At 34.5% G+C, this 22,838-nt stretch overlaps 1 protein-coding gene across 1 annotated transcript in view; it reads left to right on the top strand.

Annotated features, from left to right (window-relative positions):
• Window positions 1-22,838, top strand: part of NPAS3 (neuronal PAS domain protein 3) — a 1,122,614-nt gene that overhangs the window by 1,005,772 nt on the left and 94,004 nt on the right. Inside the window, 1 exon segment of the mRNA XM_074235345.1 lies at window positions 12,289-12,407. Within this exon segment, the coding sequence (XP_074091446.1) occupies window positions 12,289-12,407 (119 nt within the window).

The raw sequence follows: 22,838 nt of genomic DNA, 5'->3' as shown, positions 1-22,838 counted from the left end.
TAAGTCCTGATGCCCTTTGTCTGACATCATGTTTGTCGTAAGAAAAAAAAAAGAAAGAGAGGAAGAAAGAAAGAAAAGCCCTACTGTTATTGAGTATGTTTTATATGAGGAATTGGCTCGTAACCACTTTATAGTCGTGATAAAAGCATTGCCACACTCGATCCCATACGCAATATCAGTAATGGAATCCAAGAGGTGTCCCAGGAGCACACACTATATTTTTCTCCAGGAATAGATCCCTCAAGTGGCAACATTTACAGGGGGTTTCCAATAAGATTTAAAATAGTCTCTTGCAGTATTCATAGTGTTTGTTCTTTGGAGTGCAGAGACTGGCATGTAATGGGTCACATTGGATGTCATGTACTCTCAAAGGCTATCTTTATGATACCCAGTTTTCTCCTTTGAACCTTCCTAGTACTTAGTGGTTGTGTATAGAAACACCCACTGGTAACAGCTTGACTTTGACACTGTGTATATTTCCCCAGAGTGGTATCATCCAAATACCAACTGCGGAGCAGCAGCATGAGGCAACTGAATATACCCTTCTCTCCCTCAGGGAACAGCCTCCCCAAGTAGTAACCCCTGCTTGGCATATGAGAATATGAAAAGCAACCGTGAGCATTTGTAATTCTCATTCCAGATAGGCTGGCAGCACCAGGCAGCATTGCCAGAGAGCTTTAATGCTATTGGGGAATGGGGGTTGATTGTTAGTTATTTTTTTAACTCTGTGCTCAAGAACTTCATAATTACCAGTTCTGAACCCAAATTCCTTTCCCAACTATGTTCTAGAATTTCAGTTAGTGATTTGCAAGTTTCTAGGCACAAAACCTAACAGAAAAGAAGAAAGAAAAGGGAAAAAATTATTTGACTTTAATAAGACAAAAAGCAGTTGCACTTTTTTTTACATTTCCTAGGGCAACTAGATGTCACAAGTGGATAGAGTGTTGGGCTTGGAGTCAGAAGACCCATTAAAATCTGACCCCAGACTCTTTCTAGCTAGTCATTTAACCCTGTTTTCCTCAGTTTCTTCATCTGTAAAATTAGCTGGAAAAGGAAATGGCAAACTATTTCATTCTCTTTGCAATGAAAACTCCAAATGGGTCAGACAAATTTAGACATGACTAAAAACGACTGATCAACAACAAATTGCATCTCCTATCTCATAAGGGCCTTTATAAAGACCAAGTCTAAATGCTGCTTGTTTAGCATAAGATACAGATGCACACATCTTGAGGCTACAGGAGTCAGAAAATCCAGATTTACAAAATGAAAAAATAATGGCCTAACGTTTTTATTTTATTTGTTTTTATTTATTTTAAAAGATGACACTTCAGTGTCTTCTAAGATACAATGAAGTTCATATAATCTAACTTCCTGACCTCCTAACTTAGCCTGAAGATATTCAGACAACAATATTATTGGCATTGGGTCCATTGGAAAGATGGCTTGATCCTAGGTTCAAATCCTTCCTTTGATGTTTATTACCTGTGTGACCTTGCGCAAGGGAATTACCCTCCTTATGCCCAATTTCCTCATCTGTAAAAGAAGATTGAATAAATGACTCTGAACTCCCTCCAAGCACTAAATGAAATGTATTTGATAGAAGGTAGAAAACTAGAATAAAACCAATGAAAATGTTTCTCCTTTGGAAGGGAAAAATAAGTAATGGAGTTGTGAAGAAGTTTGACTACATTCACAGTATTGGCAACCTTGGAATTCTGTCAAATAACACTGGTCAGAAAGTTCTCCTGGGGACCTTGAAAGATTTTTCTCAGTCTTGGTTTCTTCATAAAGACCAAATTGAGAATAGAAAGGTAGATATTTTCTTTCTTCCCCAAGGGCTTAGAAAAAAGAGAGACAGAGACAAAAACAGAAAGAGAGAGAGAGAGAGAGAGAGAGAGAGAGAGAGAGAGAGAGAGAGAGAGAGAGAGAGAGAGAGAGAGAGAGAATGTGTTCCAAGCAGGGGTGTGCTGGAGCCAGCTCTAATCAGATCCAGAGACCCAACTATAAAATTATCAGTATGAATATTTACACCTTGGAAATTGGCAATTTTATAAATCAAGGATTGATTTTTTTTTGTTTTATTGACTGTCTAGAGTTAAGAATATGATAAAATACTAATAATGCAGATTAAATCTAAAAATGTGTCATGGATATCTTTTTTTTTGAAAGCCAGAAGTACATTCTGGCATCTAGGAATAGAAGATAGCTAGTGCAAATGCTGAAAAATATGACATTGAATTTCAAGTTCAGGGAAAAACTTAGCTCAAATATATACTATGCCAAAGCGGGGGCATCATGAAATAAGGAAAGACAGGTAAGAAAGAGTCAAATTGGGAAGAACATTAGTATAACATTCTATTTTATCCTTGTAGCATTAAGAAGCCAATGAAAGTGTCTGTAACTGTGCAGTAGATGAAAAAAGGAAAAAAGGGATTCAGCAGTTGCATTTATAATTCAATCATATTGCAACAATGCAATACTTAAGCATAAAAGCATGATTTTTCTGCATAGAAAAATCAATGTTTACATCCAATTATTCTTCACATGTGATTTCACCAAGTATAAATTGGGCATCTATTTCATTATGTATTGCTTTATTTTTTTCTCCCCCTCAGATGGACCAGTAGGTAATCATGTAGTACTATTATCCACATATATTACTTGCCTTCAAAATGCATAAGACTATAATATCTCCTTAGACCACTCTATTCATGCAACTGGACAATGTGGTAGACTTGGAGGTGGAAAACTGTTAAATCTACCTCTAACATTTACTGTGATCTGACCCTGAGCAAGTCCTCCAGCATCTCTGGAACTTAGTTTCTTCCCTTATAAAGTAGAATGAAGATATTATCTTCTTTTGCAGAGTTACTGAGAAGATCAAGTAAATTTTAGTACTTTGCAAATCTTCAAGTGTTAATTATTATTGTGCTGTTGCCATTCTTATTATCTTCTCAGATAAATGTAAAATCCAAATGGGCTCCCTTCTGAGAGGGCAAACATTTCTATCTAGTCCTTGGATGGCACCATTATTGAAGGAGAGAAGGAAAGTCTTTTATCATAGGAAAGTTAGTATATAATTAAGCATTTTGCTCTCTAAATATTAAAAGAAATTCAAAGTCAGAAAAAACAATCCTATTTAACTTTTCTTCTCTACTATACCTTTCTCAGATATATCTTTTTCTTTCATCCCCTGACACTTTAAAAGTTTTTAGCTTTCTTAAAACAAAATGGTTTTAAAAATTTACACGAATTTAACTTATTTAAGATTAAGAAGAAAACACCTGCACTTTTGCGACCAAGAGGTTTCCTCTCAGGTTGCAAAATATCATGGGAAGAATTTTTTTTTAATTACCTTTTAAATGTGTGAGTCTTCACTAACTTCCCAGAGATCTGAATGACATGTAAACCTGGAGTATTCTCTTCTATCCTTGAAAATCAAGCAACTTTATTTAAACTTGCAAGTGCACAGAGAGCTAGGAGACTCCCACCTTGTATCATTTGTGTACAATTCACTCAGTCATCCGAATCAGCTCCTTTAGAGTTGTTCTGGTCTATTGGGCAAGTGTGGATACTTTTGTAAATGTTTAGATAATGGATTAAAGCCTAGTAGGCTGTAACATTTCTAAGGGGCTTTTCAGAGTTAAATTTTTTTCCAGTGATTAGTCTTTCATATATCAAATCTTTATTATTTTCCCCCTAACATGAAGAAACATTTGCATTTCCCTATACAGGTAGCTTACAGCATCCCAGCCTTAAAGACTTATTTCTTTGTTTTATTGTTTAGTGTTTATTGAGCATCCATAATGCACAGTATATGTCCAGAATGACAAATGGCACCTTCCCTGCCTTTTGGAAGCTTCCTTTCTAAGGTGTCAAAGTTTACAAGTATATTTCTTTCTCTTCAGTAAGGCTGTTTTTATTTATTCGCTTGTTTTTCTTAATTTTAAAAATTCTTTTATTTTCTTTGTTGATTACAATTTTCATTGCTTTTTTATTTTCTTTCATTTGGGTGGTCTTAAGAATAGTGTTTAGAGCATTTTCCATAGTAGAAGACAACTACAATTATGGCCCATCTAAATGGGAAAGGCTCCCAGAAGGAAATGGGTTTTAGATGAGAGAAAAGATTAGGCTTGGGAGATGGGAAGTAGACATTTATTCTAGACAAAGGGCATAGTGAGGAAAAAAAGCTGAGTTTAAGAGTTTAGTTAATAGAAACAAAGGAATTGATCTTGAGAATAAAGGAATACAAATAAAATTTACTTCATTTTTTAATTTTTTTACAGTATTTTGATGAAAGTTAAATTGCATGATTGAAATTTAGAGGTTAAGTCTAAAGTCATTCATTTTTAAAAATACATTTTAAAATGGAACTTAAAATAACCTGAATTGTTTTTGTTTCTAGAAGATGGCAGTGATGGGGAAGAATTGGGGGAGGGGGACAAAGTACGAGATAAATGTCATGAAAATAATTTTGTTTCACCAAGAGAGGTAATATTCCAAATAGCTTCTGAGTCCTCTAAAATCCATCATGGATGTTTGCACTTTGGTTTGTCTTAAAAATATTGCCACCATGGATCTGGGCACAAGGTATACGAAGGAAAAGATTGACTTTCTCAGTGAACTGAAAAAAGGAAAGGAGCACATTTAACTTCATATCATAACAGCCTCTCAATTCAACCATGCTGTTTTCAAGAATATCCTTACTGTCTATAAGGATTCATATTTTTCTCAGAATTAAAATTTTTCCTGCCACAAGTCACATGGAGAAATTCTTTTTTTTTTCTTTTCTACTTACAAAGATTTGGTTCTTAGGAAGTTGTTATTTAAAAAAATCTTTTATCACTTAATGGGCCCAAAGGAAGGGCCCTTTACAGTTTTATCCATTCACACTTTTAGAACCTTGAAGACCTTATCAAACATTGGAAGTCAGATATTCCTTGGATGTGGCTCAGTGTAAAATGGATTAGGAACCATTTCCACCTCTATCTCACTGTCTTCTTCATCATTTCTGCCAAATACAAAATGCCAAGCAGTCCAAGGATAGAGATTTTACATCTAATCCAAATACCTCAACAGAGAAATTGAGTCAGTCAAAGGAGGTTGTGTGACTTGTCCAAGGTGAAAATAATAAGTGGTAGAGGGAGATATCAATTAAAATTTTTTTCCACTGGACCATACCATATTCATTACGTATTGGAAGGCATTTTTTTCATCTTGTCCAATTCTTTGTAACCCCTTTTTTGAACTTCTCTTGGCAGAGATACTAGAATGCTTTGCCATTTTCTTCTTCAGATCATTTTACAGATAAGGAAACTGAGACAAGTAGGGTTAAGTGACTTACCCACAGTCACTCTGCCGGGAAGTGTCTGAAACCAGATTTGAACTCAGGAAAATGAATCTTGTTGGCTTCAGGCCTGATACTCTATCCTCTGCACTGCTTAGCTACCCAGAGCTTTGATCATACCATACCTCTAATGTTGTGATTATTTTTAAGTACCATATTTCAGGAGACATATTGACATAATGCAATATGTCCAGTGCTATAATAACTAAGATAATGAAGAGAATAGAAATCATGTCACAAAAGAATTATTGAAGGAAATGAAGTATTTAGCTTTATAGGAGAGCTGAAGCATATGGAAAGCCCAAGGATCAAGTAGATCAATAGAACTTGAATAATCATTTTCAGGAATTTAGAATCTACTGGGAGGGAAATCTTAGATCATTGGTGCCACACTCAAATATAAATGAGAGCCACAAAACTAGTATATAAAGATCTTTGGCATATTGACCCAGAAAATGATTTATTAGCATTATCTATGTTCAATTGTATTTTATTTTGTTAAATACTTCCCAAGCACACTTTAATTATTGTTCCTGACACTAGCTGCACTGTATTTCATACCTTTGGTCTTAGATGATCTTTAAAGTCTCCTTTATTTCTATAACTCCATTATTCTATCCTTTTGTCAGGCTTTATACTTCTAATTTCTATACTACTCTAGAAATCAATCTCTCCAGGGTCACTAATCACTATTCAATGTTTAAAGAATTTCTTTACTAATATAATTCAAGATTTAAGAATACATTTTATCTAAAATTAAGTCTCCTAACCCCTCTCAGGTATTTGTTGATAAAAGTCTAGAGACATTTTGTAGATATTGTTGAGATTGAAAAGACAGAAGTAAATTGCCGTGGTTGGAGAAGCTGTTACTCTGAAAATGTCATGATATATCTCAATGAACTTAGAATATTGGCTCATGGCCTAATGAAGGTGACAAGTATATTGTAGAGAACTAGGGGTAATTCAGGCATTTATTTAATCAATTCTTAAAAATAGAAAGAAGGGTTGCATTTTCATGTATTTTTGTACCTAACAAAGCCTTGCAAATAGGCACAAATAGCCTCCAAGTAGTCCCTTTCATACTGAAGATACTATAAAAAGAAGGGTGTATGGCAATCTGAAAAGATATTTCCTTGATGAAACTTAGCTTATTGACCTAGAATTTCAGCCTTGAAAATATACCTATTTCTTATGAATTCAGAATCTTCTTTTTCTGATAAAGTCAGATTTGGGTTTGATTGTTATTATAAACCAGTCCCAAACTTTACTCAATTATTTGCCTCATTTGGAGATTGTTGGGCCATCATCTGTTTTATGTTACATATTCACATTATGCTATGTAGGATATGGAGTTCATGGCACGGTACATTTGTGATAAACAGATGAATGTATACTTCTGCATCCTAATAAATGTTTTACTTCTTTCCCTCCTTTCTTCATTTTCTTCCTTTTTTCTCATATATGTTATTTGTTCAGCCTTTGAAAAAAAGGGAAATACAAATTAATCCATCCCCCTCCCTACTCCAACAAACACTTCTAAAGCATTTATTGTTTGTGCTCTATCATATTGGTCAGCAGTGAAGATTCGATCACTGCTCCTGCAGAAAAATTGGGGCTCAATTTGTCACCTATCCTGTCTCAAATAATTAGTTAATGAAATCTTCACACTTGGCAAATGTGTGACTTAATATCAGCAGCTATAGCCAATGTATTGGGATTGAACATTTTGGATTTAAAGATAAATGCATAAAGCACTTGGGAATGGCAATATCATCAACAAATAAATTTGATGATTTCCATTATGAAATTTTCAATAGACATTAACTAATAATCATCACACTTACCTGTTAACTATTTTTCAACTTTTATTCAAAAGGGTATTCAAAAACTGACTGCCAGCACTAAGAAAATTTAAGTTTATTAAACATTGAAACTCTTTTTCTTTATGTAGCTATTTTCTAGAGATACTCCAGGAAGTTAAGGAATACTCATAAGCTCTAAACTTTCACAATACCCCCTGTATTTCTATGAGATTCTAGGTAAGATAATTAGCATTCCTGTGTCCTAGGTCTTTTGTCAATATATTAAATATAATTGTGTAACTACCTTCAATCATTTGATTGGTTGGTGTTGTCTTCAATACTGAAGGACTACTAATAGTAACATACTACAGCATTTTATATCTATAAAGCCCTCTTAAAACACTTCCTGGTCATAAACTTGTTTAGTGATTTTATTCTATTACCTGATCCTCTGAACTCAGCTCTGCCTCCCCTCCTTCTGCCCCGCTCCCACTGCTTTACTCTATTCTCCCAAATCTTTTCACTATCACACACATCCTATCAGAACTACCTTAAGGGGGAAAAAAGTTTCTATTATCCTTTCCATATCCTGGAGGTTGCCCCCACCCCCACCCCAATCTTGCAAATTTCACATTATATTTTTCTGGTCCTTCAACTAAGAGAAGTATGATTTCTTTTCTTTTTATTTTATGGAGTGTTTATAGGACCCTATTGTAATATTTTGGTTAAGTATTTAGATATAGTCTTTATGTCATCTGCAGTTTCTGCAAAACTCCCCTAAATTTCCATTTAATTTCTTGTACCCATCCCATATATCAAAATTCTGTGATGGGGAAAGTTGTGATATGGAAGGGATACCTGTATTACCTCTCCTGTCTACCAAGAACCTTAATCATAAGCTCAAAGATTTAGGGATGGAAGGGGATGGATAATTATTTGATTTTACAAATAGAAGAACACAAAGTCCAAGAAGGGACACTTTCTACTCTTTTTCTTGAAATAATTTTTTCCTACTTAATATGCATTAATTTTTTTCCTCCCTTTCTCCCTCTCCCCTCCCCCACTGGATAAAGAAGAACTAAATCTTGTAACATAATCAGAACTGAGTAAATTAAATTTTCATTTACATCCTCTGACCCCAAATTCAGTTCTTAATGTACTATACCATATTGCCGACTTCAGAATGGTGTTCTTTCCTTAAGTTAAAAAGCTTCTCTTTAGGCCCTCATATTTGGTGGGCCTCTGAGATATAGATTATACCCACTTTCACATGAAATATCTTATTGCCATCTGTTTTATAGAGAGAAGAACTGTAAAAGGGGATAGGGGGGAAACCCTAGGAGAATGTGTGCAGTAAATGCCAAATCATAATTCCAAAAGGTTTCTATTCTGCTTGAGACATAAAATCACCCCCAAACCTTGGAAAATTGTGGTGGTTTTAAGTAGATTTCTCAGAATTTGGACTCTTTGTCCTCTCTATCATCCCTTCTCCTTTTCCAGTCTTCCCCTATAGAATACCAAGGCTGGAAATGAAAACTACAGCATCCATTTAGACTTTGAATCTTTTGACTTCAATTGGACTGAGCTATGGCTTTAGCACCGGCTATTCAAGGTTTAATTAACATTACTTCCATCCATTAGATAATTACTACTGCAACACAGTGGGATTTGTGGTACTTAAGGCCTCAGTTAAAGCATAATGTACGGGGCTGCCTCTCCTGCACGTGCTGGGCTCTAGTCTAGCATTTCCTCACCCAGCAGGAAGTATCCATGCTGTGGTTTCAGATTTGCCTTGTAAGTATTGTACTGTAAAGTATCACATAATAAAAATAATCATAATTGCTAATGATGCCTGAATTACCAACATATCCAATATCTCCATGGCTTCTTGGTTGCTGGGTCAAAAGGTACCCAGAACCCTGACCCTGAAAACATCTTTCACATCTTGGGAAAGTTTCATTTCTTTCCAGCTATTGCAAACATGATATTGCTGAATGGAGCAGAATTTCTAAGAGTGGGTTTGTGGTATAGATTCTGATGGCTTTACAGTCATTTGAGTCTCTAAGGACTAGTGCCAATAAATGTGAAAGGACCAAAGTAGATTGGCATACTTTTCTATTTCCACCAGTATGGAAAAAAAAAGCTATAAATTAAGTCTAACCTTAAATGTATAATCTGTCCTTGGGAAGAAAAAAAAAGGATATAGCATCTTCAAGCTCTCAGCATCCCTTACGAGAAAAAATTGGTTCTAAGGGTCTCTGATCTTCTGTTTTAGTAAAATAGAACCGCACGGCTGAGTGACAGTTCTGATCTAAAGCATTTACGTTTAAGTTTTGATCTCTCTGCTTTTGATTAAAACTAATGAGCTCATTTAATTCAAAATGGGAATCTCTGATAAGAGAAATAAGGTTGATGTGATTGGATTAGAGGGGCAAATTAAACTCTTAGAGCAGAAGTTTGTGCTTATATAGTGTATTAAAAAGCTGTTGGCGTATTATGGCGTGTTAGATGATGAGAAAAATTTCATAGTAATTCATATTTAATCAGAAGAAATGAAAGTACTAAATATAACATGGCTCGGCTTCTCCCTCAAGTGATAAAGAGCTGTACATTTAAAATGACATCGGATTCCAGCTCTCTAAAACAAAAAAAAAAAAAGAAAGAAAGAAAGAAAGAAAAGAAAACCCTTAAGTCAGACATTAAAGAAAGGGGCACTCTTACCAATAGTCTCATCATAACAGAATGGAAATGCCATAAATATGGCAAAGCATAGTCATATTAAGACAAGGACTCTGCAAGAGGAACTCTAGATCACAAATATCTTCATTTTCAGTGTGTGACAGTTCATATTTTTGCAAACCAATCTCAAATTTGAAGTAGGGAATGAAAAATGAAGCTTTCTTTTCTTTTAAAAAGACAAAGTCTTTATATATGCATTCAAAGGCCTTATATAAATATAGACACCATGTATTATTCTGTATATATATATATATATATATATATATATACAAATATATTTGCGAATATGTTTATCTCTGTATCTATATGTTATCCCTTACAGGTCTATTGTCCCTAATGAGGACAACAAAACATGATTAATGAAGTCAAGACATTTTAGCATGAAGATTCCAAGTCAAGGTGATTATAAATATCCAAGAATGAATAGATTATACATACACATTGTATGTGGACAGATATGTAGGTATTATTCCATATATATATATATATATATATATATGTTTGTATTTTATCTATAGCTATGGATATAACTATGGGTAGAGATAGAAACAGAAACAGATATAGCTATAGATAGATTTAGATGTAAATTTAGATCTAGATATAGACAGATATAGTTATAGCAGTCCCTGTTGTTTATAATCACTGGAATCTGGAATCTTCATGCTGAAATCTCTTGACTTTGTGAAATATATTTCTCTACTGTTATATATTATATAATATATAAATATATTACTCTATGTCTATTATCATAGTATTCCTCAGAAGACTTTGGTGGTGACCGGGGGGACAGAAGAGGGTGATAGTGATTCAATTATGTTTAGGGAGAATGAATTTGTACCTTCAAATTAATTTTTACTTGAAGATTTTATAGAGAAAAGTCAAAATGTACAATCTATGAACACTTCCAGAGTAAAGAAAACTATTATTACTGGGAGACCAAAAGCAAGTTACCTGACATCTTAGTGTCCTAGAGAGCTTTTTAAGAATATAATTTGCAGTTGATGTGCCAAACTTCCATTTGTGGAAGGAATTTCTATGAAGGAAGTTCCCTATAGATGAAAATTACAAATCTGGACCTTAAAAGAAAACAAAAAGTAATAGATTGCATTTAAAGATTGCTACCTTCATTTTGTTTGCTTGTTTTAAATAGGCTAGACTATATTTCTGTAACCTGATAATTGATCTAAGACTGAAAAGAACTTGAGGCCATATAGTCTGTGATGTTTGTGCAAAGACCCTGAAAGCTCAGCATCTCAGAAGATAGATCCCATTGACGTGCAAACAAATATGATTCATTCTGTCTTCACAAGTAGTGGAAAGGAAGAAGTCAATATCTTGCCTGAAGTAGGGAACTAAAAGACAAAATTGTATTTTCTAATCAGAGATAGGGAACTGAAGGGACTGTAAGTTGTAGGAGGGCTGTCAGTGGCAAGCTGCTTACTATCTGGATTGCATCTCAGTCCTACAGTATGGGGCAATATAAGGAACATTGGTTCTGGAGTCGCAGGATCTGATGCTTATTATCTCTGTGATCTCATGTATGTCATATATACTCCCAAGACTACAGTTTCTCCTTCTATAAAATGAAGGAGTTAGATTTTATTGGTCTCAATTCTAACTCTAGATCTCTCAACTTTAAGGCTTGTCATATTCATGTGACTTCTTGGAATTTGTTTTGAAGATCATCCTGTTGGAAAGTTAAAAGTTTTCCCATCAGTTTATACAGAATCAGTGATGTAATTTATTCCCTTAAAACCAAAGAGGTGATTCACAGGAGAAAGTAATACCCCCCGCCATGATATACATTTGATTAAAGGTACTTACTGGTACTCTGTACTTCTTAGGGTTGTGCAAGCAGACAGGTAAAGAAAAAAAGACAGAAGAAACCTCCAAGAAAAGTGTGAAGAGGGATCCTCTCTCTCTCTCTTCTCTCTCTCTCTCTCTCTCTCTCTCTCTCCTTCCCTCCCTCCCCCCTCCCTCCCAGCACTGCCCAGATACTGATTATTCTCATAAATCAGCAGATGTCTGCTTTTTCTGTTGGGTTTTCTTTTTTTTTTTTTGAGGACTCTAAAGGTTGGCTAGTCACCCATTCCAGAACTATCAAAGCCTCGAGTAACTTTATAATTAGTTCTTTATTTTTAACCCCAGGATGTCCCAGGAAGTTATGAGTTAACAGGTTGGAAATTTTCTTGATAAAGAGTGTGAAAAAGAGTTATTCTGTATACATATTTTTTTTGCAAAGTAAACATTTTCTAAATGAGGTAAATTGATTACAACACTCTAAAACATCCATCAGTCATTTATTTTTAGTGAGCTCAAGCATCGCACCTGAGAAAGAGCTCAGAGGAGATGTGTACAAATCCAAATCATGTGTGTATGTATTTTTGTATTCCTCAGTGGAATCAACAAGCCCCAGTCTACTAACCACTGACAACACCCTTGAGCGCTCCTTTTTCATTCGAATGAAATCGACTCTGACCAAGCGAGGAGTTCACATCAAATCGTCAGGATATAAGGTAAGCCTGGCTCCAGATTAAGAGACGTTTCTATCTCTAGTCAATCCTGTGTCATTTGTGGTTGGTTTTTCTTGCTTTTGTGGATACGTATTCCACGCCTGGTCTTGAACGGCACAAAAGCTTTTTTAATTACACTCCAGCCTCCCTTTGGGGACTCATTAGACTAGTCAGTCTCACTTCAGACTTTGCTGTTATATTGAAGTGCCCCCATGTAATGCCCTTTCTTAAAACACTTCTCTATGATGGTCTCAGTAATATAGAGAGTGATGGGAGTGCAATTTAACAAAGAAGGTAAGCTCAATTAATATCACTGTCTTAGGTCACTGTTATAAAACTGCTACTCTTGGGAGGAGTCCAGTTCCTACCTTCTATCTTTCTAGCCACTCTGTGGTTTTTTGTTTTTAACTAAATGTTATTTTGATGTTCCCCCCCTTTTTTAACATTACTGTCATTTCTCTCACTCAAAGCTAATAGATTCCTTCCCTTATAACAAACTATGCCAAAGCAAAATAAATCATCATATTGGCCACATCCAACAAGATTTTCCTCACCACACACCTAAAGTTATCACTTTTCTATAGAGAGGCCTCCGGTTTCCTCATCACCATAAAGAAACAAAGCTCTTTAAAGAAAGGTTTATTGTTCTAATAATAACTTGGGTCTTTAGAAAGTCACTAAGACTGTTTGGCTAAAACATGAACTTGTATGTATGCACATCCACATACATAAAGAAGATAATTATAAAGGAGTTGGAAAATACATTTTGAAACTCTCATTAACCATTCCATAAAAGCTTACAATGAGCTGTTGAACTGTGTTCAATAAACTTATAAACTTTTAGATGTGACCTCTACCATTGTGACAAATGAATGTAAAGTCATAGTGATCATTCTTATCATTTTAAAGTTAATAATAGGAGGATTCTGAGCTTAGGAAATTCAAACGTTGCAGTTACCATAGCAACATAAACTAAGCCTACCTAAATACCTGTGAAATTTATGAGATGCCTTTGGCAACTTGAATGGTATCTATTTTGACAACACCTTCACTGGTATCTTGCATTTTAGAGGTCAAACAGAAAGTTCCATGATATGGATGTGCCCAGTGTCATCTTTCTCAGTTTCAGAACTTGATGACTACTAATACCACAGTTCTGTAAGTCCAACATAACATAGTGAGGGATTTTATTTTCAACAGATCATTATTATCAGGAATTAAGATTTACTGCCCCAGACTCAGAATCTGGCTCTATTCCTGAACTTCACAAGATGAAGAAAGGGGGGAAAAGTAATACATTTCATGGATGGTTAGAATTCTGTCTTTAAAAGGGCTAGCCTAATATCTGGCAAGCATATGTAGAACAGTCTTAATCTCTAATTGACTGAAATTTAACACGAGCCCAACCTTTATAGTATCAATTGAACTACCTGTAGCTTTTGTAGATAACCCTGGAATTTCATTTTGGTTTCAAAAAAGGAAATCATAATCTCTTCTCTAGAGACAATTTGGAAGTTTCTTCCTTTGATGTTGATTGTACCTCTGTTAATTTATGTTTTTAACATTAACCAACTTGAAATTGTGTACAAATAAGATTAGTGCTATTTGAGAAGCATTGTGAAGCCAGGAAAAATGCATTGCATCCCTTTCAGCAAGTCTCCATGTTGTAAACCTCTGATCTATTACCTTTCAGTAAATTGCCACAGAAAATACACCCAAGGTTCCTGGAGACTTTTTAGTGTTATGGGAACAAAGGCTGTCCATCTGTTATCTCTTGTTCTCCCTATGTGACTGGCCCTTTGTTTTGGCCAGTAAAGAATTTCTCCGTGAGCTAGAGTGTGTAAACCAAAACATTACACAACCAAGACTGGAAATACAGGAGAGATTCTCCATGGTTTCTTCTATCTTAAAGTAACAGAATTACTCTTATTGTCCCAAACACATCCTGATAGTTGTATCTTTCCTTAGGTGGCTTCAAAGACTTTCAGTGTCCTGTCTTTTTACTCTGAAAATGAGATCACACCCAGTTTGTTGAGGCCAAAGTCTACCAGAAAGCCTTTTTTATAAAGAAACTTCAGGCATTTTCCCCTTAAAATCATATAAAGATCCCCCCATTCATCAAATTTCCTGTTTCCCCTTCATTCTGATCCCCAAATGTCCTTCATTAATTAACCTGATTTGGGTTAGCGGCAAGGTTGGTGAGGCCACATTGACATGACACAGCTAAATAACATTGCTATTTATCTGCTCATTCTCAGTAAGTAAATCTTGGGGCATATAAAACATTCAAATAAAACTGGTAATCACCCTGCCACCACATAGTAAACACAAATAAAAAGAAACAACGATGATAATTTCTCTGTGCTCACTACAATTTATTACCCTTGCACTCTAAGTTTTTTTTTTATTTTTTTCCCTTAAAGCTACAAGATGTTAAGCACTGTCCTATGAGAATAATTTTTACCTTACGATTTTACTAGGGGCTTCCCAGATTTAGAGTCTTCCATTTCTTTATATTTCTTTTTTGTCTTTTTTCTTCCTTCTGTTTCTTTCAGTTCTTAGTAATTGTTCAGTCCTTTTTTTAAATTTTGTCCTAGTCTTTGTGACCCCATTTGGGATTTTCTTGGCAAAGATACTTGAAGTGGTTTGCTATTTTCTTCTCCAGCTCATTTTACAGATGAAGAGACTGAGACAAACATTGTTAAGTGACTTGCCCAGAGTCATACATCTAGGAAGTATTTGAATTTGCATTTGAACTCAGGTCTTTTTGGCTCTAGCCCAACACTCTATTCACTCAGCCACCCTGGTGCCTCTTAATTAATGTTAACTTCCCTCATTTAACAAGGGATTTGCAGGAGAAGGGAGGGGAAGAAGCCCTCTCACCAAAAACCCATTTCATCATTATTTTAGTGGGAAGCTCAACATTTTCAAATTACCATATCCCTCCCCTGTCAACCATATATTTAGTCTTTTCCCATAGTATCACAATTCTTTCTCAAAACCTTTGTTTGTTAATATTAATCATTACAGCTAATCCATTTATCTATATCCATGAAATTATTTCATCTCATCTCCTATAGAATTTCACTATAGCAATTTTATACCCTCATTTTGTAGATGAATAATCTAAATTTCAGTTTAAGTGCTTGTACATGACCATTCAGCAATTAGGTATTAGAGGCAAAATTTGAAACTATCTTTTTTACACCAAATCCCATGTTCTTCAACTATGTTGCCTCTCTCTCTCTCTCTCTCTCTCTCTCTCTCTCTCTCTCTCTCTCTCTCTGTATATGTATCTGTAATAAATTTTATGGTCCTACTGAGGTGTGGAAGTCAATGCAAAAAGAGAGGTTTAAGATATATTTGAAAGGGCATAAGACTGCTATAGTGAAGTTCTATAGGAGATGAGGTGGAATTATTTCAAGAATGCAGTAAAGGGATTAACTGTAATGATGTAATATACAAAAGCATGAAAACTTTGACTAGTTCTATGTTTTACCTGAGCAGGTTTTCCTCTCCTTAGGTAAGGCTGGTAGCACCCAGGTCACAGGGGAGTTCACTATATTGATTTTAGACTTAGTACCAACATTCTACTTCTTCAACTCAGAACTTTTAGCTCAAGCAATCCACCAGATTCAGCCTTCCCAACAGCAAGCATGTGCCAATATGCTTAGCTTAGTTGTTTTATTATCAATGGTCAGTCTTTATTTGAATTTTTTTTGCATCCTTCTCCCCTTTGTCCATTGATTTCATAGTTAACATGTTATATAGAAATGTTATAATTTTCATTTCTTACAGGGGACAGAGAAAGGCAGTATAAATAGAGGTTAAGCCTTGATGAACCAGGGGTACAGGTTGGAATTTGAGTTCATATTCCACCTCTGAGACATAGTAGCTTTGTTTCATTGGACCAGTCAGTTAATCTCTTTTCCATCACAACTTTCTAAAACTATAAATTACATATATTTTGCTCACATGGCCTAGATCATTGCAGGGTGTTCAAAGAAGTCACAGGTCTGACCAGAATAAAACAAAACAAAGTAGAACACTTGATAAATGATCCATTCAGTAGAATTTTTTTTAATTTTTATTTCTATAGTGTGACAAATTATTCCCAGATTTCAGAAATTGATATGAAATGAACCTTAATATAATTCACAATCAACTTTTGTGGGGCTTGAACCTTATAACTTTATCACAATACCTCCTTTTGCTACAATCTTCTTTTTCATTTATTTTTTATAATCATATACCACAAAAATGGCATATTTGTGGTTTCTCTCAACACCATTTTCTTTACTGAACCTTGGAATCTGGGTTCTATCCACATCACTTCAGTGAAAACTGCTTCTAACACCATTTGTTGAGCTCTTTCTTGCCATTGGCACAAAGTGGGAAGGAATAGACAAACATGTTGGACAATAGAACCAAAACTCAAAAAATGACTAATATGTAGAAATGTCACTGGCTCTGAAGTCAAAGGATCTGAATTCAAGTCCTAACTCTTAAACAACTACCTGTAGAACCCAGAACAAATTACTTACCCTTCCTGGGCTTCATTTTCCTCAAATATAAGATGAGATGGTTGGAAAGATGATGTCTGAATTCTCTTCTAGATCCATAATCCTATGTATTTTGGATCAAATTGAATTAAATAAATTTTGAGAGAGATAATTGTCAAACATTACACCTAAGTTAAAAAAAAAACAAAATTCTAAAAACTTTTGAAAAAAAAATTTTGAAGTCAGAAATACAGGTTGTAGAAGGCAATAGTTTGTTTTACAAAGATCTAGATGAGTGCAGTGAGGTGGTGCAGTGGATAGAGCACAAACCCTAGAGTCAAGAGGACCTGAGTTCAAATCTAGTCTCAGTAACTTGACACTTATTACCTCTGTGACCCTGGACAATTATCAAAAAAAAGAAAGAATAAAAGAAATCTTGATGGATAGTTGACTTTAAGTCCAATATAAAGCAATTTATGTCCCCCAATCCTTCCTTAGAAAAAACAGAATCAAGGATTTTCCTCTGCTAAAAGCATATCTGGAGCATTGAGTCTAACTGGAGGAGCCAATTCTAGGAATGACATTGGCAAACTGGAAAGAATAGAGAAGGGGTCAATCACAACAATAAATGTCATGAAAAGCATACCATATGAAGATGAGTTGGAAAACCTGAGAGTATTCAGCCTAAGGAAGAGAAGACCTAGAACATGGTTGACCTTTCAGTATCTGAAAGATTTCTTTGTGGAAAAGGAATTGATCCCACTAGATGAAACTAGAAATGATGAGTATATTTTGATTTGCAGAAAAGAAAAACTTCCCCCCAAAAAAGATCTCAAAAGTTAAATAGGCTACTTTGGCAGGTCGATTCCTCCTTAATGAATGTCTTTATGCAAACTCAGGGTAATCATTAATCAGGTAATTCTAGTTCTTATGTGGGATGGACTAGATGACCTTTCAAAGAAACCTTCCAACCATGAGTTCCTATGATCCCATGTGACTTTGGAATGAGGCTTTTGTGAAGGTGTTAGAAGTATTAGAGCTAAGCTGAAAACACCCTTAGAAGCCCTGCAAAATCACATTGAACTTCGGCAATCATTCAAATATGTTGTAGTATTTCTTCCCTCTTATTGTGTTTTAAAAATGTGAGTAATGTTTCTTTTCATCCCTGACTTATTTCTTGGCCTAATATATGTTGAAAAATGTTCCACACTTCACTTTCTATAGATTAAATGAGGCATGTATCTATCAAGCTTTATTTTTCTTCTAAAGGTAATAGAGTACTTTATATTGATAGTCACATATTCATGTTAGAGACTTTAAGATTTTGTAATTAGTAGCTGCATTGTAGATAAATTATTTTCTTATTCTTTCCCATCAACTATTGTCCATGCTTCCCCTCTCTGTGTCATTATGGATCATGAGCCATTTTTGTCTCTGTATTAGTTAATACTTTGATCATTAAATTAATGGAGACAAAGATAGTCAAATGAAGCTAAGATGGAATTTAATAGAGAAAAATTTGCAGTTTGGCTTTGAAAAAGTCTACAGTAAAGATAAAGGATGTAAGTGATAGGGCTACACAAAAATTCTGGTTAAAAGAAATAACTTGGGCTTTCAGTGAATTGCAGGTTCAAAACGCATCATCTATGGAACATGGAATCCAAAAATATTTCTGCAATTTTAAGCTGTATTAAGAAAGCCATAGTGTGTAAAACAATGGAGCTTGCCTAATCAGACCATGTCAACCAATTCTATTTAAAAGAATGATATTGATAAACCAAAGAGTGTCTGGAGGAGGATGTCCAGGATGGTCAGAGTACTGAAAACCAAGCCATACCAGTATTTGTTGAAGGAACCAAAGAGCTTTAATTTAAAGAAGAGAAAAATCTATAGAAATCTCAAAAGTTATCATAATTACATTTATCCATATTTTTATTCCCCACTCTAATTTATAAAGGATTATTCTAGAAAAGAGAAATTAGACTTTTCCCACCTTGATGCCAGAGGAAAAAACCTTATAAAAATTAAAATTCTCTAAGACTAGAATGGGCTACCTTGGGGAAAGGTGAGTACCTTGTTCTTCTAGGTCTTTGAGCAGAGATTGGATACCCATTTATCAGGAAGGTTAAGAAAAAATTCTTGCTAAAGTATGAATTGAACCAGCTGCCTTGGGAGATTTCTTTCAGTTCTGAGATTCTAGATTACAATTCAATGTTTACTTTGATTTACTTTGATTCCTTTGGACTCTGAAGTTTCTTAGGCAGACACAGTAGAAAGAATAAAAACTGTTTCTACATGGCCCATGGAGCAAAAGTATAACAGGTGCTTATTCATCCCTATGTGTCAGTAGGATATATAACCCATCTTTATTTCTGTCATCTTATTCAACTCTTGTTGATTCTTCCCATGGCAGGGAAACATGGGTCTGGGATTGCTACTTCAGATGCTGTGGGAAAATGTCTCTTGCTTTGTTTTCAAATGGTACCTTATTTAAAAGGTACTCATCTTTCCCCAAAGTGCTCACCTTTTCCCAATCTTCAAAACTGTTGCCCCAATTTCAAAGAAATTTCTCAACTATTAATTGACATTTGTTAGATTTTTGTTCTCATTTCATTTGAAATCTTTAGAAGCAGGTAATCTGAATCAAACAGTTTTATGATCTTACTTTTCATTGTTGCCCATATATCTTAGCATCACAAGACTCATTTAATTTGCAGCACATTTATTACCTTCTTGATTAGGGCTAGGAAGAGCTATGAGATCAGAGAAATTAGAAATGTAAGGAGATCTGGGACATCAACCCCATTGCTATCAATGGAGAATTCTTCTTTTGGCATGTTTTTGTCTCTTTGGAAGATGCCAGATTTTTCTTGTATACTACTTTTAAATACCTATCAGCGCAACTGTCACTTCTCAGATAATAGTTTGTCTTTTACCACTGCCAGAGCTCTGACTATAAAAGGATGAAGGGGGAACTAGGTTGGGCTGAACCAAAAAAATGTAAATAGATGAGAGAAAGTCTCTGTGGTGTCTGAGTGATGACTGAGGCTGAAAGTGTCTCCAAGTTCCTTATAGAGGAAAGGCTCCAGTATCAGTAGTTCCTCAAGGCTGTTTTATATTTCAACAGATTATGACTGAGGCAGTTTGTGAAATCTCCATTCCTAAATATTCTTAAGAATCAATAATTACTCACCAGGGACAATTTGGGCACAGACCTCTTTACAGACAAGAGGATGAACTAAATGGATTCTGAAATCCCTTCTGGCTCCATGAATGGAGGGAATAAACAAGAGTCAGAATGACATAATGAATAGAGTCAGCCTTGGAAATTAGGAAGATCAGGGTTCAAATCTCACTTCTGAGAGTTAATAGTTGTGTGACATGGAAGAGTCACTTAACTCTTTATTGTCCATGGCACTCTTTAAGAATAGAAGTAATAGACGAGTTGCCAATATGCATCAGAGGATAGAGTTTCCTAAATGGAAATTCTTTATATAGATGAAATCAAATATATGAACCAAGTTAAAAAGGGATTGAAGAGTAAAACAATAGTGTAGATTAGGCAATATATTTGCTCCTATGCTTATCAAAAATAATGGTGCATTCAACCTAGTCTGAAGAAAACTATAATAAAACATTAATTACCACATTAATAAATTATAAAGTAATTATTAACTTTACAAATTAATCTCTGCTTTACTAAAGGAATCACCACATGGGTTCTGATCCCTAAAATCTATATCTTGATTTTATCAAATTAGTTATAATTTGAGTAAGTCAAAGATCCATGATGTCTTGAGTGTGGGAACTTCCAGACTGAGAAATATCTCTACCATCTCAAACTGTATGTAACTTATAGTTTCAGAGAGATTTTTTCTTTCATTTTTCCAGAGGAACAATGATGAAACATGCTATTTACAACAGAGAAATTAATAGATCTAAAATATATGATTTTTCCCCCATATGCACATACAGACATGTACACATATACATATATTCAATCATTTATTAATGTTTATTAAATGTCTACTATGGGTCAAGTTTTGTACTAAGCACTAGGGAGACAAAAGAAGCAAAAGATTCTTGTTTTCCAGTTGTTCACAGTGTAATGTGATTTATACAGAAGCAGACACAGTGGCTGCATCTGTCAGTGTATAAAACATTTTACAACCATTGTCTGCTTCCTTTATCAAGAAAAGTAGGGAGACATTGTTGTTCATATTTTTTTCTGAGACCAAAATTGGCATTAATCTTAGCAATAGCAGCTTATTATGTGCTAAGCCTTTTTTTTTTTACAAATTTTAACTCATTGATACTTACAACAACCCTGCAAAGGAGGCAATATTATCCCCATTTTACAGATGAGAAAACTGAGGCTAAATAACTTACCCAAAATCACATAGATCATGTCTGAGATCTAATTTGAACTTAGGCCTTCCTGTCTATTGGCCCATGCTATATCCACGGCACCATAAAATGTCAACTTAGTTTCATTATTCTATTCATTTATATGATTCTTGAAATTGAATATATTGTATTTCTGGTTTTCCATACTTCACACTGAATTAGCTCATCATGTTTCTGAATTCATATTCATCATGTTACAGGAAATATTATAGTACATTCATATATCATCAATTTGATTAACCTTTATTTCTAGTTCTTTGCTAGCACAAAAAGTACTGTTAAAACTGTTTTGTCATATATATAGGACCTTTTATTTTACATTCTCACAAGTCCTTTTATAAGCCCTTGAACTAGATCTCTGAGTCAAAGAAGACCAAACAATTTCTCACAAAATTCCAATTCCTCCTCTCCCCACCATGGTTGGATCCATTCATAAGCTCAACAACCAATGCATTATTGATCCTGTCTTCCCAAAGACTCTTCAACATTTATTATTTCTATTTTTATCATCTTCAACTACTTACTGAGAGTGAGATGAAATCTCAGTGTTGTCTATTTCTATTATTAGTAGTAATTTATAATATATTTTCATGTAATCATAGGTAATTTGAAATTTTTAAAAATATCTTATTTTTGACCCATTATTTATTTGCAGAATGCTTCTTGTTCTTATACAAAATGCCCCAAAAGTTTTGGCAGAACTATGGGACACTATAAAGTTCTGTTTATTACTCATGTCTTAAATATGACTCTTATCTGAAACTGTTGGTGCAAAGATTTTTTTTCCCCAGTTGAGCTCTTCATTTCCTGGTTACAGTGATTTTGTATATGCTAAAGGTTTCCATTTTATGTAATTGAAACTGTATATATTTTATCTTTTCTGATCATTTTTATCCTTTAATCAAAAATTTTATGCCAAGCCATGATTGTGAAAGATATCTATTTCAATTTCTCTCTGTTTTAAAACAATATTTTTATATTAGTTTGTGTATTCACTTGTCTCTTAAATAGTAGCATATAGTACAAGATGCTGGTCTAAACCTATTTTTTCAGACTGTTTCCATTTTTATGCTGAAGTTTTTGTGAAATGGAGATTCTCCTTTGCTTTTTAATCAATGTTAATTAACAATTAGAGATAACTTTACATGCAGAATCTCACTGTTTTTCCAGGAGCCTGAGAACATCAAAGAAAGACTAAAGGGAACAAAGGAAGTTTTAATTAAATTTGTTCAAATAGGATTTCAGGATTTCAGGACAATTAAGATTCTCAAATTTCACTTTCTGAATTGATTCATATATATGTATATATATAATATATAAGTATATTTGGTTATATATATATACATATATATATATATCTTATCATTATTATAATTTTCACTGAGTTTTGTTATACCCATACCACAATCTTCATAAAGCTCCCAGGGCAGCTGGGTAGACCTGAGTTCAAATCCAGCCTCAGACAATTGATACTTATTAGTTGTGTGACCTTGGGCAGGTCACTTAACCTCATAGCCTTGCAAAA

This window comes from Macrotis lagotis, chromosome 4 (assembly GCF_037893015.1).
Source record: "Macrotis lagotis isolate mMagLag1 chromosome 4, bilby.v1.9.chrom.fasta, whole genome shotgun sequence".
Classification (NCBI taxonomy): domain Eukaryota; kingdom Metazoa; phylum Chordata; class Mammalia; order Peramelemorphia; family Peramelidae; genus Macrotis; species Macrotis lagotis.
This window is presented reverse-complemented; position numbering and strand designations above follow the sequence as displayed.